At 67.4% G+C, this 11,383-nt stretch overlaps 2 protein-coding genes across 2 annotated transcripts; one reads left to right on the forward strand and one right to left on the reverse strand.

Annotated features, from left to right (window-relative positions):
• Nucleotides 1-564: 564 nt before the first annotated feature.
• On the reverse strand, nt 565-3,183 carry GNAT2 (G protein subunit alpha transducin 2). Its single transcript, XM_065747444.1, has 9 exons — nt 3,066-3,183; nt 2,373-2,415; nt 2,118-2,259; nt 1,886-2,043; nt 1,677-1,805; nt 1,373-1,502; nt 1,101-1,254; nt 832-1,026; nt 565-718 (listed from the first exon to the last, which is right to left on the reverse strand). Exons 1-8 carry the CDS (start codon nt 3,181-3,183, stop codon nt 836-838), a joined length of 1,065 nt encoding a protein of 354 aa, XP_065603516.1. The 3' UTR covers nt 565-718; nt 832-835.
• Nucleotides 3,184-5,891: 2,708 nt separating this feature from the next.
• AMPD2 (adenosine monophosphate deaminase 2) lies at nt 5,892-11,143 on the forward strand. The gene is made up of 17 exons (XM_065747436.1): nt 5,892-6,008; nt 6,120-6,250; nt 6,531-6,599; nt 6,972-7,080; nt 7,170-7,356; nt 7,450-7,591; nt 7,673-7,762; nt 8,015-8,144; nt 8,220-8,414; nt 8,864-8,995; nt 9,082-9,245; nt 9,326-9,452; nt 9,568-9,731; nt 9,824-9,944; nt 10,027-10,200; nt 10,700-10,810; nt 10,895-11,143. The coding sequence occupies exons 1-17, from the start codon at nt 5,979-5,981 to the stop codon at nt 11,108-11,110; spliced, it is 2,292 nt and encodes a 763-aa protein (XP_065603508.1). The 5' UTR covers nt 5,892-5,978; the 3' UTR covers nt 11,111-11,143.
• Nucleotides 11,144-11,383: the final 240 nt, after the last annotated feature.

Consider the following 11,383-nt stretch of genomic DNA (forward strand, 5'->3'; position numbering starts at 1 on the left):
CCGGTGTCTGCACACCCACTGCTGGGACATGGGGGGTGGGATGGGGTCAGGGGGTGGGAGCTGTGCTCTGTTCGAGGGGCGCAGCTCGTCGCACGCTCCATGCACACAGCATGCCTTCACTCCGTGTATGTGGTGCCAAATGCCCCCCCCCAGCACCGTCCCCCACCCCGGGCCGTTCCCATCCCCCGCCGTCCCCTCGGGGCTCCGTTCCCGTGTGTACAGTTGCGATGTGTTGTAGCTGTTGGCAGTATTAAAGTGGTGAGTGCGCTGCGGGGTGCTGCCGTCCTTCGTGGCCCGTGGGGAGGGAGGGCCCACGCGTGGGGCAGCGTGGGAGGAACGACACGTCAGCTCATGCACGCGTCTTTATTTCGTCGTCGTGGGCTTTGGTTTTGGTCCTAGGTGAAGCCGTGGGGCTGTGGGACTACCTCGGGTTTATTTACAAACGGCAGAGAGCGAATGCAGCTCTAAACAGCACAACGAGAACCGGCCGAGCTCCTCCCCCCACACCCACACCCACACCCAGTGCTGTGGGGCGAGCAGGGCCCGGTGCTGCCCGTGGGGAGTGTGTGTGGGGGGGGGCAGGTCGGCTCGGGCCCCCTCCTGGCGTGGGCTCGGACGTGGGGGGGCAGCTCATAGAAAAAGTGGGGGCTGAGGGACCGTGTGTCCTTTTGGCTCTGCGCGGCAGCGCTGCGATGCGGAGCTGCAGCCGTCTCTTCTGCTGGGGGGGAGAGAAGGGGGCACTGAGTGGGAGCACATCCCCCCCCCACCTCGGGGTGCCGCCCTCTGGGCTCGCAGCCCCATCGTGGCACGCTGTGCCCTCCCCCCCCGTACCCGCTCAGAAGAGGCCGCAGTCCTTGAGGTTCTCTTTGATGATGACATCGGTGACGGCGTCGAACACGAACTTGACGTTCTGCGTGTCTGTGGCACAGGTCATGTGGCTGTAGATCTCCTTCACGTCCTTCCTCATGTTGAGGTCCAGGAACTGCGTCTTGATGTAGTTCCCTGCATCCTCAAACGTGTTGGGCCCTGGGGAGGGGGCAGGGGCAGTGATACAGCACCCAGAGCCCCCCTCCCGCTGCCCCCACCCCCCCATTGCTCACCATCGTAGTCGGGGAAGCAGATGCTGAGGTGCACCTTCTTGATCTTCTCCTCGAAGAGGTCCTTCTTGTTGAGGAAGAGGATGATGGACGTGGCGGCGAAGAACTTGTGGTTGCATATACTGTTGAAGAGGTGCAGGGATTCGTGCATGCGGTTCTGCGGGCAGAAAGGGGACAGAGTGCGTGTGGCAGCAGGCAGTGCCCGCCCCACAGCGCTGCTGGGCCCCCCATGTGTGGGGGTGCCCTGCTCCTGCCCCCCCCCCCCCATCACGCACCACTTCGTCGTCCTCCACCAGCACCATGTCGTAGGCGCTCAGTGCCCCGCAGAAGATGATGCACGTCACCCCCTCGAAGCAGTGGATCCACTTCTTGCGCTCTGATCTCTGCCCCCCAACGTCAAACATCCTGAAGGGGGCGGGGGGGGCACACACACACACACACACGCACACGGTCACTGCTCTGCTCCCACCCCCCCCAGTGGTAGCAGAGGTGGTGACCCCAAGGGGGGCGGTGCCATCCGCCGTCCCTGGGCTGATTGGGGTTGGGGGCACCGTGGGGACGTTGCCGCCCCCCCCCCACCTGAAGTTGAGGTCCTTCACGGAGAACTTGGTCTCGATGATGCCGGTGGTTTTGACGCGGGAGCGCAGCACGTCCTGCTCGTTGGGGAGGTACCCGGGGGCCGTGATGCGGTCCAGTTGGTTCAGATAACTGCGGGCACAGCGGTCACGCTGCGGGGCACGGCGTGGGGGGGGGGGCACGGGGTGCGGGGGTGGGGGTTTCTGGCTCACTATGCGGCCGAGTCGTTGAGCTGGTACTCGGCAGCGCGGTCAAAGCACGCCTGCACGCCGCCGTCCTTCCACAGCTTCTTGATGCAGTCCACCAGCTCCGGAGGCATCGTGCCCTCCTCGATGGAGTCCGCCAGGTTGAACAGCTGCCGCCCGTCGTCCTGTGGGGCACGGACCTTCGTCACCACGTCCCTGCCCCCCCCCCCCCCCCCATCACCACCAGGCCCCCACGCACCGCCCGCCCCGCCTCGGCGTAGTCGATGCCCAGCGTGGACATGGCGCGGATGATGGCCAGGATGGACTGCAGGATGTTCCCGTAGATGACGGCTTTGAACTCCATGCACTCCTCGGGTGTGTACCCGTCCTGGTGGATGATCCTGGGGGGGGGGGGGGGTTGGCATCAGCCCACCCCCCTCAGACCGCGCCGTGGGGTGCCCCTGCTCTGTGGGTACGGGGAGGCAGGGACCCGCGGCCCCACAGCCCCACTCACTTCATCTGCTTCACGATGGTGCTCTTCCCTGACTCTCCAGCCCCTGTGGAAAGAGGGGGGGGGGACACCTCAGCCGGGACGGACCCCCAACCACGCAGGTTCCCACGCGGTGCCCACCACGGCGTGCTGCCCCGCTGCCCTAAGCAGCTTAGGGCAGCACAGGAAGCTGCTTAGAATTAGGGCCGTAATCGCCTTCACCCTGTGCCCCCCAGCCCCCCCCCCCGGCCCTGTGCTGTCACCCCACAGCGCTGCGGGGGTGTGCCCCTCCTGTGCCCATCGTGGGGTGCACTCTGGGGGTGCTGCCCTCCTGGGGTGTGCCCCCACTGTCCCTGTGGTCACCATCACCCATCTGTGTGCCACAGAGCTGGGGGGGTGGGGGGGGGATGGAGATGGAGTGAGGTTGGGGTGGGTTTGAGGTGGGGGTGGAGATGGGATGGAGTGGGATGTGATGGGGATGAAGGTTGGAATCAGATGGGATGGGGACAAAGCGAAGATGAGGATGGGATGCTGTGGGGTGGGATGGAGATGGGGATCAGACGGGATGGGGATGGGATGGGGGTTGCATTTACCCCCACGGGACCTCCAGGACTCCCCCCGACTTCTGCCCCACGCCCATCTCTGCTGCCTCCACCCCCCCCCCCACCACCAGTGGGGTCCCCGCTCACAGAGGAGTGGGGGGGGTCGGGTTCGTACCGAGCAGCAGCAGCTTCACCGTCTTCGCCTCCTTGTCCGCGTCCTCCTGCAGCTTCTTCTCCAGCTCCTTGGACCTCTTGGCCATCTCCTTGTCCTCGGCGCTCGCCCCGCTCCCCATCTCCTCGTCCTCCTCTGCCAACGCCTCGAGCTCCTCCAGGTCCCCGCGCTCTTCCAGGTCTCCTGGGGGTGGGTGCGCGCACCCCTGGGGGGCGGGCGGGGAAATGCTGCTTCTTTGTGGTGTCGGGTGGGGAGGGGGGGGACCCCCGCTCTAGGGTGCACCGGAGCGCTGGGCTGGGTGCTCGCGGGCCGGCTGCCCCCCGGGCTCTCCCTTAATTCCCCATGGATAAACCCGATTTCTGGGGCCCGGAGGGATTTGGGGGGGCTTTTTTTATCGCGCCCCACGTGACCTGGGAAATCCAATTAGCCCAAGATGGTAAAGATTAGGGGCTGGGGGGGGGGGGAGCATCGTGGGAAGGTGGGTGTACGGTGTTACATAAGGGCAGGGGGCTGACACCCCCACGGGAGATGGGGGCACCCCTGGGGCTCCGGGGCTGTGGGGTTGGTATAGGGATGGGTTCAGCCCCACTCGTGTCACACTCCCCCCTCCACCCCAAATCCCGTGGGGCTGTGGGGTTCCTCCTGCTGGGAAATGGAGCTAATTAGCGCGGGCCGCTAATGAGCGCCCATAATCTGCGCTGCCGCGCACCGCTCACCCTCCGGCTGCATAAGCTCTTTATGGGCACACAGCCTTCCTCCCCCCCCCAATTCCTCCTCCTCCTCCCCCCCCCCCCATTGCCACCATCCCCACCCCACATTTCTGAGTGTCACCGGACGGGGGGGACGGACCCACACGTCCCCACAGCAGTGGTTGTGAGCCCCCCCCGGGCCCCCAGAGCACCGCAGGGTGGGTGACACCCCCTCCCCCCCTCCCCTCCCCCCCCAGCGCTGCGGTGGTGACACGGGGTCGGTTGTCCCCCGCTGTCCCCGAGGACAAAACGCCTCTTAATGAACGCGGCGCTAATGAAGGGGTTGGGGGGGGGGGGGGGGGTGCAATTAAAATGCCATCGGCGCGCGCTGGGACAGCGCCCGGACGTAACGCAGCGCTCAGCGCGGGGGTCCCCCCCCCCCGCCCCCAAAATCCCCGGTATCTCCCGTAAGGGCTCTGCCCCACACATGGGATGGGGGGGGGACACGGGGAGGGAGGGGGGGGGACGGCGTTCCCTCCGCTAAAAACACCGCACCCTCCGGCGCCGGGTGAGGGGCACTCGGGCCCCGCAGTGCGTGTCCGGCAGCACTGGCACAGGTAGGGGGGCACGGGGGGGGGACGGGACACCCCCAGAGCACAGCTTGCGGCTGCTCCGTGGGGGGGGGGTCAGGCGGGGGACGCAGAGGGGTCTGTGGAAGCACTGATGCTGTTTTGGTCGCTGGGGGAGGGGGATGGGGGGGGCACAGTGCTGCTGGAGGTGTCAACGCCATTGGGGCGCGGAGGGAAGGGCTGTTATCTCAACCTCTGAGGGCTCCCCCCTTCCCCCCATAGATCTGGGGGCGATGCTGGGGGGTGAGGTCCCCTCTTGGGGTCCTGTCCCGAGGGGAGGGACGTCTGTGTCGTGGGGGGTGGGCGGAGGAGGTTTGGATCCCGTCCATGGGGTCCTGCACTGGGGGGGGGAGGGGGACAGCCATGCTCATCTGGGCCCATTTTTTTTTGGGGGGGGGAAGGTGATGGGGTCCAGCTCGGGGGGGGGGAGGGGGCAGTGCACTCTGTCTGCGGAGGGGGGGGGCACAGTGCCCGTCCCCGTGCGGGGCTCTGCTGCCGCAGGACGCACTGATGCTATTTTTGGGGTGGGGGGGGTCCGACACCGAATCTCTTCGGGGGCGGCACTGCGCCGCAAGAGGCACCGACGCCACGTTAAGGCGGGGGGGGGGGGAGGACACCCCACGTCCGGGGGCTCACACGGCTCTCGGGTGGGGGCAGCACCGACTCCCCCCCCCCCACACACTCCATGCGAGCTCGCCCCGCCCCTCGGCGTGGCCGCGCGCGCCGGCAGCCTTCATCCCTCCTCCTCCTCCTCCTCCCTCCGCCCCATCCTCTTCCTCGGTCGCTTCCGGGCTCTCCCTCCGCCGGGGACTTTGCTCGGGCCCCGCATCAATCATCAACCCGGGGGGGGGGGGGACAGCTCCGCCGCCATTCCCGGCCCCCCCGCACCGCCCCCGCAGCGCCATGGCCGCCCCGGCACACTTCCCCTTCAAGAAGCGGGGCAGCCTGCAGGCGGCCGGCCCCGCAGGTGAGACCCCCCCCAAACCGGGGGGTGGGGGGGGGATGGGTTCGGGTTCGGATGTGCGCTGCGGGGATGCGCTCATCGCCGTCGGGGCTGCGGGGATTCGTGGTGGGGATGGGGGGCGGGGTCCGGTGGTGCGTTCTTTCCCTCCCCCCCCCCCCCCCCCCACGGGGCAGTGTGGGGTGGGGGGGGGCTCTGCGGCGGTGCTGTGGCGCAGCGCTGTGCGCGCTATGGGGAGGGAGGAAGAGGAGGAGGAAGAGGAGGAAGGCTGCAGCCGGTACTGACGTGGGGCTGTGCCCCCCCCCCCACATCGCAGTGCCGGGGTGGGGTCCGCGTGGCAGCCCGGCAGCGCAGGGCCCGGCCTGGGTGACGTGTGACACGGACACCCGTGACAGTGCCGTGGGGGGCACTCCTCCTGCTCTCCCCCCTCCCCCCCCCTTCATGATGCGGGAGGTGGCACCGCCTCAGTGTGGCCCCCATTGCTGCGGGGGGGCTGCAGACCATCCCCCCCCCCCGCGCTGTTCACTGTCTGTGCCCACAGAGGTGCGGGGGGGGGTCCCGCCCGCTGCAGGCGGCGCGCTCGCTGCCCGGGACCCCGCACTGCCTCAAGCACTTCCCCGTGGACCTGCGCACCTCCATGGACGGCAAGTACAAAGAGATCGCCGAGGTGCGTCCTCCGTGCAGCGAGTTGGCCGGGTCTCAGCTCCGGGGGGTGGGGGTGGGGGTGGGGGGGGGGGGCTGAGGACGGGCGCGGCTCGTGACGGCGGTGGCCGTGCAGGAGCTGTTCTGCCGCTCTTTGGCCGAGAGCGAAATGCGGACGGCGCCGTATGAGTTCCCCGAGGAGAGCCCCATCGAGCAGCTGGAGGAGCGGCGGCAGCGCCTGGAGCGCCAGATCAGCCAGGACGTCAAGTAAGGGGGTGCCCCGCCCCCCCCCTCCACACCCCGATCCCCTCCCCCCCCCCCCCCAGCCCTATGGGTGTCCCATCCCGGGCACGGCCACCCCCGCTGCTGTCCGTCCTCTGTGCCCGCTCTGTCCTCCCCCCCCCCCCCGTGGATGTCGTCTGATTTCGTGGTTCATTTGGTTCGGGGCTCTGTCTGTTCCCATGGGGCATTAATGGGGTGGCATTAATGGGGTGTTTTTTCTCCCCCCCCCCCGCCCGCTCCCCTCTCTCCTCCCCACCGTCCCCAGACTCGAGCCCGACATTTTGCTCAGAGCCAAACAGGACTTCCTGAAAGTTGACAGTGCCGCCGACTTACAGTGAGTGCCCGACTCAGGGCCCCCCCACGACCCCCCCACGACCCCCAGCACAGGGCCCACTGGTGCCCAACGCCCCCTCCCCATGCCCACGCTGGCACTAAAAGGGTTAACGCTCCCGGGGTGGGAGATGTGGGGATGGGATTTTGGGGGTGATGGGGGGGGCGCGGGGCACAGCGTGGCTTTGTCCCCTCCCTCCTGTCTCCGCTTGGGGGTGTCTGTGTCACGAGTTGTTCCGTTCTCTGTCCCACCGCCACTTCTCGTCGTGCTCTGTGGGGTCGGGGTGGGGGTGGAGGGGTACACCGCCATGTGGGGCCGCCTCCTGGGGACGGAGGAGGGGTCCTGCCCCCCCCTGATGGCCGTGCCCCCCCCCAGGCTCCTCAAGGAGCATCACGAGGACCGCGTGGACCACGTCCCCAAGGAGCGCGAGGCGCTGGAGCGCGAGTTCCAACGCGTCAGCATCTCCGGGGAGGAGAAATGTGGGGTGAGCCCCGAGCCCACCCCCCCACCGGCCGCACCCGTTCCCTCACACGGGTGATATTTTGGGATGCACCCCCTACATTTCCCCCCCAGGTGCCCTTCACCGACCTGCTGGACGCGGCCAAGAGCGTGGTGAAGGCGTTGTTCCTGCGCCAGAAGTACATGGCACTGTCCCTGCAGAGCTTCTGCACAACCACAGCCCGCTTCCTGCAGGAGCTCTCCGAGAAACCCCTGGAGACCCACGGCCCCGAGCAGCCGCCCGAGACCCCCGCGGCCGCCGGTGGGTGGTGGTGTGGGGGGAGGGGGTCGGGAAGAAGGGGGGGGGCCGCTGGTGGTGACCCCCGTGGTGGTTGGGGCTCTGTTTGTGGGGCAGATGCTGCGGTGCATCCGCCGTTCGCGGAGCAGCACCCGTACGAGCAGTGGGACCCGCAGAGCATGCCGGCCGACCTGGGCTTCGGGCTGAAGATGGTGGATGGGGTCGTGCATGTTTACACCAAGCAGGAGCTCACTGATAAGTAGGGGAGCTGTGTGTGGGGGGGGTGGGGGGGGATGGGGGGTGTGACCGCCTCTGTCTCATCCCCCCCCTTCCTCTGCAGGAGCACGGAGCTGGACCTGCCCTACCCCGACCTGCAGGAGTTCATCGCTGACATGAATTTCCTGATGGCTTTGATCATCAATGGGCCCATGTGAGGAGGGGGGGGGGTCAGGGAGGGGGGGGGGGGGCACGACACACAGCTTCTCCCACATCCCCATCTCCATCCCACATCCCCATCTCCATCCCGGGCTCATCGTGCATGGGGTGGGAGCTCAGGAGCCCGGAGCTGCACCGCAGTGTGCACCGACCTCTGGGGGAGGGACAGTTCTCCCCCCTCTCCCCCTCCCCCACACTCACCACCCTCTCCTCCCCTCCACCTACCCCCCCCCTCCCCCCCGGGCAGCAAATCCTTCTGCTACCGCCGCCTGCAGTACCTGAGCTCCAAGTTCCAGATGCACGTGCTGCTCAACGAGATGAAGGAGCTGGCAGCCCAGAAGAAGGTGCCCCACCGCGACTTCTACAACATCCGCAAGGTACTGCGGGGCCGTGGGGGGGTGGGGGGCACCCGGGGGGGGCTCCCAGCGCTCAGCACAGCCTCTGCTTTGCAGGTGGACACTCACATCCACGCCTCGTCCTGCATGAACCAGAAGCACCTCCTGCGCTTCATCAAGAGGGCCATGAAGAAGCACCTGGACGAGATCGTGCACGTGGAGAAAGGCAAGGAGCAGACGCTCAAGGAGGTCTTCGAGACCATGAACCTCACGGCCTACGACCTCAGCGTGGACACTCTGGACGTCCACGCGGTACGGGGCCGTCCACGGAGCGTGGGGATGAGTGGGGCCTCCAGATCAGACGTGGCTGCAGGGGGAGGGCTTCTCCTCCTGGGCCATCCCCCCGTGGTGGGGTTGGGGGAGGTCTTCTTCTTTGGGAGCGTCCCATGGTGGGAGATCATCTTCTCCGGGGCCCTCCTACAGCGCTGGGGGGGTGGGGGTCTTCCCGAGTGCCACTGGAGGGTGGTGGGGTGGTGGGAGGTCTTCTCTGGGGCCATCCCACGGCGTGGGGGGGTGAGATGTCTTCTCCAGGGCCGTCCCACGGTGGTGGGGCGGTGGGAGGTCACCTTCCCGGGCCCTCCGGTGGCGGTGGGAGTGGGAGCTGTCCCCGTGCGTGGTGCTGAAGGCCCCGCGTGGGGCTCTCACTCCGTGGGGCGCTCCCATCTCCCCCCCTCCCCTCCCCCCCCCCCCCCCAACTCCAGGACCGTAACACTTTCCACCGCTTTGACAAATTCAACGCCAAATACAATCCCATCGGGGAGTCCATCCTGCGGGAGATCTTCATCAAGACGGACAACCGCGTCTCGGGGAAGTACTTCGCTCACATCATCAAGGCGAGTCCCACGTCCCCGTGGGGCAGGGTGGGGGTGCCAGTGACGGCTGTGGGGTGACCCCCCCCCCCCTCCGCTATGTCCTCCAGGAGGTGATGTCCGACCTGGAGGAGAGCAAATACCAGAACGCCGAGCTGCGCCTCTCCATCTACGGCCGCTCCCGCGATGAGTGGGACAAGCTGGCGTGCTGGGCCGTCAACCACCGCGTCCACTCCAACAACGTCCGCTGGCTGGTGCAGGTGCCCCGGCTCTTGTGAGTGGGGGGGGGTGGGGGGATGTAGCCCTGTGTTGTGGAGGATGGGGGGGCTCTGAGCGTCGTCCGTCCGCACGCAGCGATGTCTATCGGACCAAGAAGCAGCTGGCCAACTTCCAGGAGATGCTGGAGAACATCTTCCTGCCCCTCTACGAGGCCACCATCCACCCCGCGCAGCACCCCGAGCTGCACCTCTTCCTGGAGCACGTGAGCACCCCTCCCCCACCCCCACACCTCATTGCCCCCCCTCCCCCTCCCCCTCGTGGTGGTCCCGGCAGGGGGGGGGGTGGGTGTGAGTGTTCGTGGGGGTCATTGCCCGCAGGTGGACGGCTTCGACAGCGTGGACGACGAATCCAAACCGGAGCATCACATCTTCAACCTGGACAGCCCTCTGCCGGGGAACTGGGTGGAGGAGGACAACCCGCCCTACTCCTACTACCTGTACTACATGTACGCCAACATGACGGTGCTCAACCACCTCCGGCGGTAAGCACGGGGGGCTGGGGGGCTCCCCAAGGTTGGGGGGCGGGGCGTGGGGTGGAGGGGGGTCTGAGACCCACGGCCGTGTCCGTGTGCAGGAAGCGTGGCTTCCACACCTTCGTGCTGCGCCCGCACTGCGGCGAGGCCGGCCCCATCCATCACCTCGTGTCGGGGTTCATGGTGTCCGAGAACATCTCGCACGGCTTGCTGCTGCGGAAGGTGAGCGGGGTCGGGGATGGGGGGGGGGGGGGGGCTCGGTGCACCCCCGGGACCCTCCTCACCTCGCCGTGCCCCCCTCCAGGCCCCCGTGCTGCAGTACCTGTACTACCTGGCGCAGATCGGGATCGCCATGTCCCCGCTGAGCAACAACAGCCTCTTCCTCAGCTACCACCGCAACCCCCTGCCCGAGTACCTCTCGCGGGGGCTCATGGTCTCCCTGTCCACCGATGACCCCCTCCAGTTCCACTTCACCAAGGCGAGGCAGAGGGAGGGGGTCTGCCCTCCCCACCCCACCCGGGATGGCTGTGGGGAGGCCATGGGGTGATGGAGGGGTTGGTGGGGGCCGTGGGGATGGGGTTGGTGTTGGCCATGGGGTCAGTGGTGGCTATGGGGATGGGATGGGGTCTGTAGTGGCCACGGGGAAGGAGTTGGGGGTCACCATGTCCATAGGGATGGGGTTGGTGTTGACCATGGAGTTGGTGGTGGCCATGGCCATGGGGTCGGTGTTGGTTGTGGGGTCGCTGTTGGCCGTGGCCATGGGGTCGGTGTTGGTTGTGGGGTCGCTGTTGGCCGTGGCCATGGCACGGAGTCATCGATGGCCATTGGGATGGGATCAGCGGTGGCCCCAGAGCAAGAAGGTGCCGCCGAGCTCTGGAGGCCGCTCGGAGGGAATGGGAGCCCCTTGTGCCCCCCCCTCCCCATTTGGGAAGAGGTTATGGGGCCGTGCTGACGCCACGTGTCCCCCCCTCCCCCAGGAGCCGCTGATGGAGGAGTACAGCATCGCCACGCAGGTCTGGAAGCTGAGCTCCTGCGACATGTGCGAGCTGGCGCGCAACAGCGTCCTCATGAGCGGCTTCTCCCACAAGGTACCCCCCCCAACCCCCCCCAACCCCCCCCGAGACCCCCGTGCCACGACAGGCGGCCGCAGCCCCCCCCCTCCCTTCCCCCAGGTGAAGAGCTACTGGCTGGGCCCCCACTACCTGAAGGAGGGGCCGGAGGGGAACGACATCCGCCGCACCAACGTCCCCGACATCCGCGTCGGGTACCGCTTCGAGACGCTGTGCCAGGAGCTGACGCTGATCACGCAGGCGGTGCAGAGCGCGGAGCTGGAGCCCATCCAGGAGGAGGACACGCTGCCCGTGCCCCCCCCGCCCCCCACACGCTAACCCCCCCCCGGCCCCCCCCCCCCCCCAAATCCCCATTCCTCCATTTTTCTGTTTCTTCGTCTTTTTTTGTTGTTGTTGTTTTTTTTTTTTGTATGATTATTTTTGGGGTCGTTTATTTCGCTGCTTTGTCTCATTTGGTTTATGCCCCTCCCCCCCGCGGGGGGGGCCCTGCAGAGCTGGAGATGCAGTGATGCACCGCAGACAGTGGGGGTGGGGACACCCCGTTATCCAGCTATGGGGCCTGGTGTTTTTAATTGCCCCCCCCCCACACAC

Source organism: Cyrtonyx montezumae, unplaced genomic scaffold (genome assembly GCF_038088225.1).
Source record: "Cyrtonyx montezumae isolate F1298 unplaced genomic scaffold, pur_monq_1.0 scaffold_45, whole genome shotgun sequence".
In the NCBI taxonomy this organism is placed as follows: Eukaryota; Metazoa; Chordata; class Aves; order Galliformes; family Odontophoridae; genus Cyrtonyx; species Cyrtonyx montezumae.

Excerpts from the sequence above, each read along its gene's own strand:
- GNAT2 (XM_065747444.1), bottom strand. The coding sequence starts at position 3,183 with ATGGGGAGCGGGGCGAGCGCCGAGGACAAGGAGATGGCCAAGAGGTCC. Across the intron at positions 2,416-3,065 it reads GGTGAAGCTGCTGCTGCTCG|GGGCTGGAGAGTCAGGGAAG; the intron begins GTACGAACCCGA and ends CTCTTTCCACAG. Across the intron at positions 1,027-1,100 it reads CTGCTTCCCCGACTACGATG|GGCCCAACACGTTTGAGGAT; the intron begins GTGAGCAATGGG and ends CCCCCTCCCCAG.
- AMPD2 (XM_065747436.1), top strand. The coding sequence starts at position 5,979 with ATGGACGGCAAGTACAAAGAGATCGCCGAG. Across the intron at positions 6,251-6,530 it reads CAGATCAGCCAGGACGTCAA|ACTCGAGCCCGACATTTTGC; the intron begins GTAAGGGGGTGC and ends CACCGTCCCCAG. Across the intron at positions 9,246-9,325 it reads GTGCAGGTGCCCCGGCTCTT|CGATGTCTATCGGACCAAGA; the intron begins GTGAGTGGGGGG and ends GTCCGCACGCAG.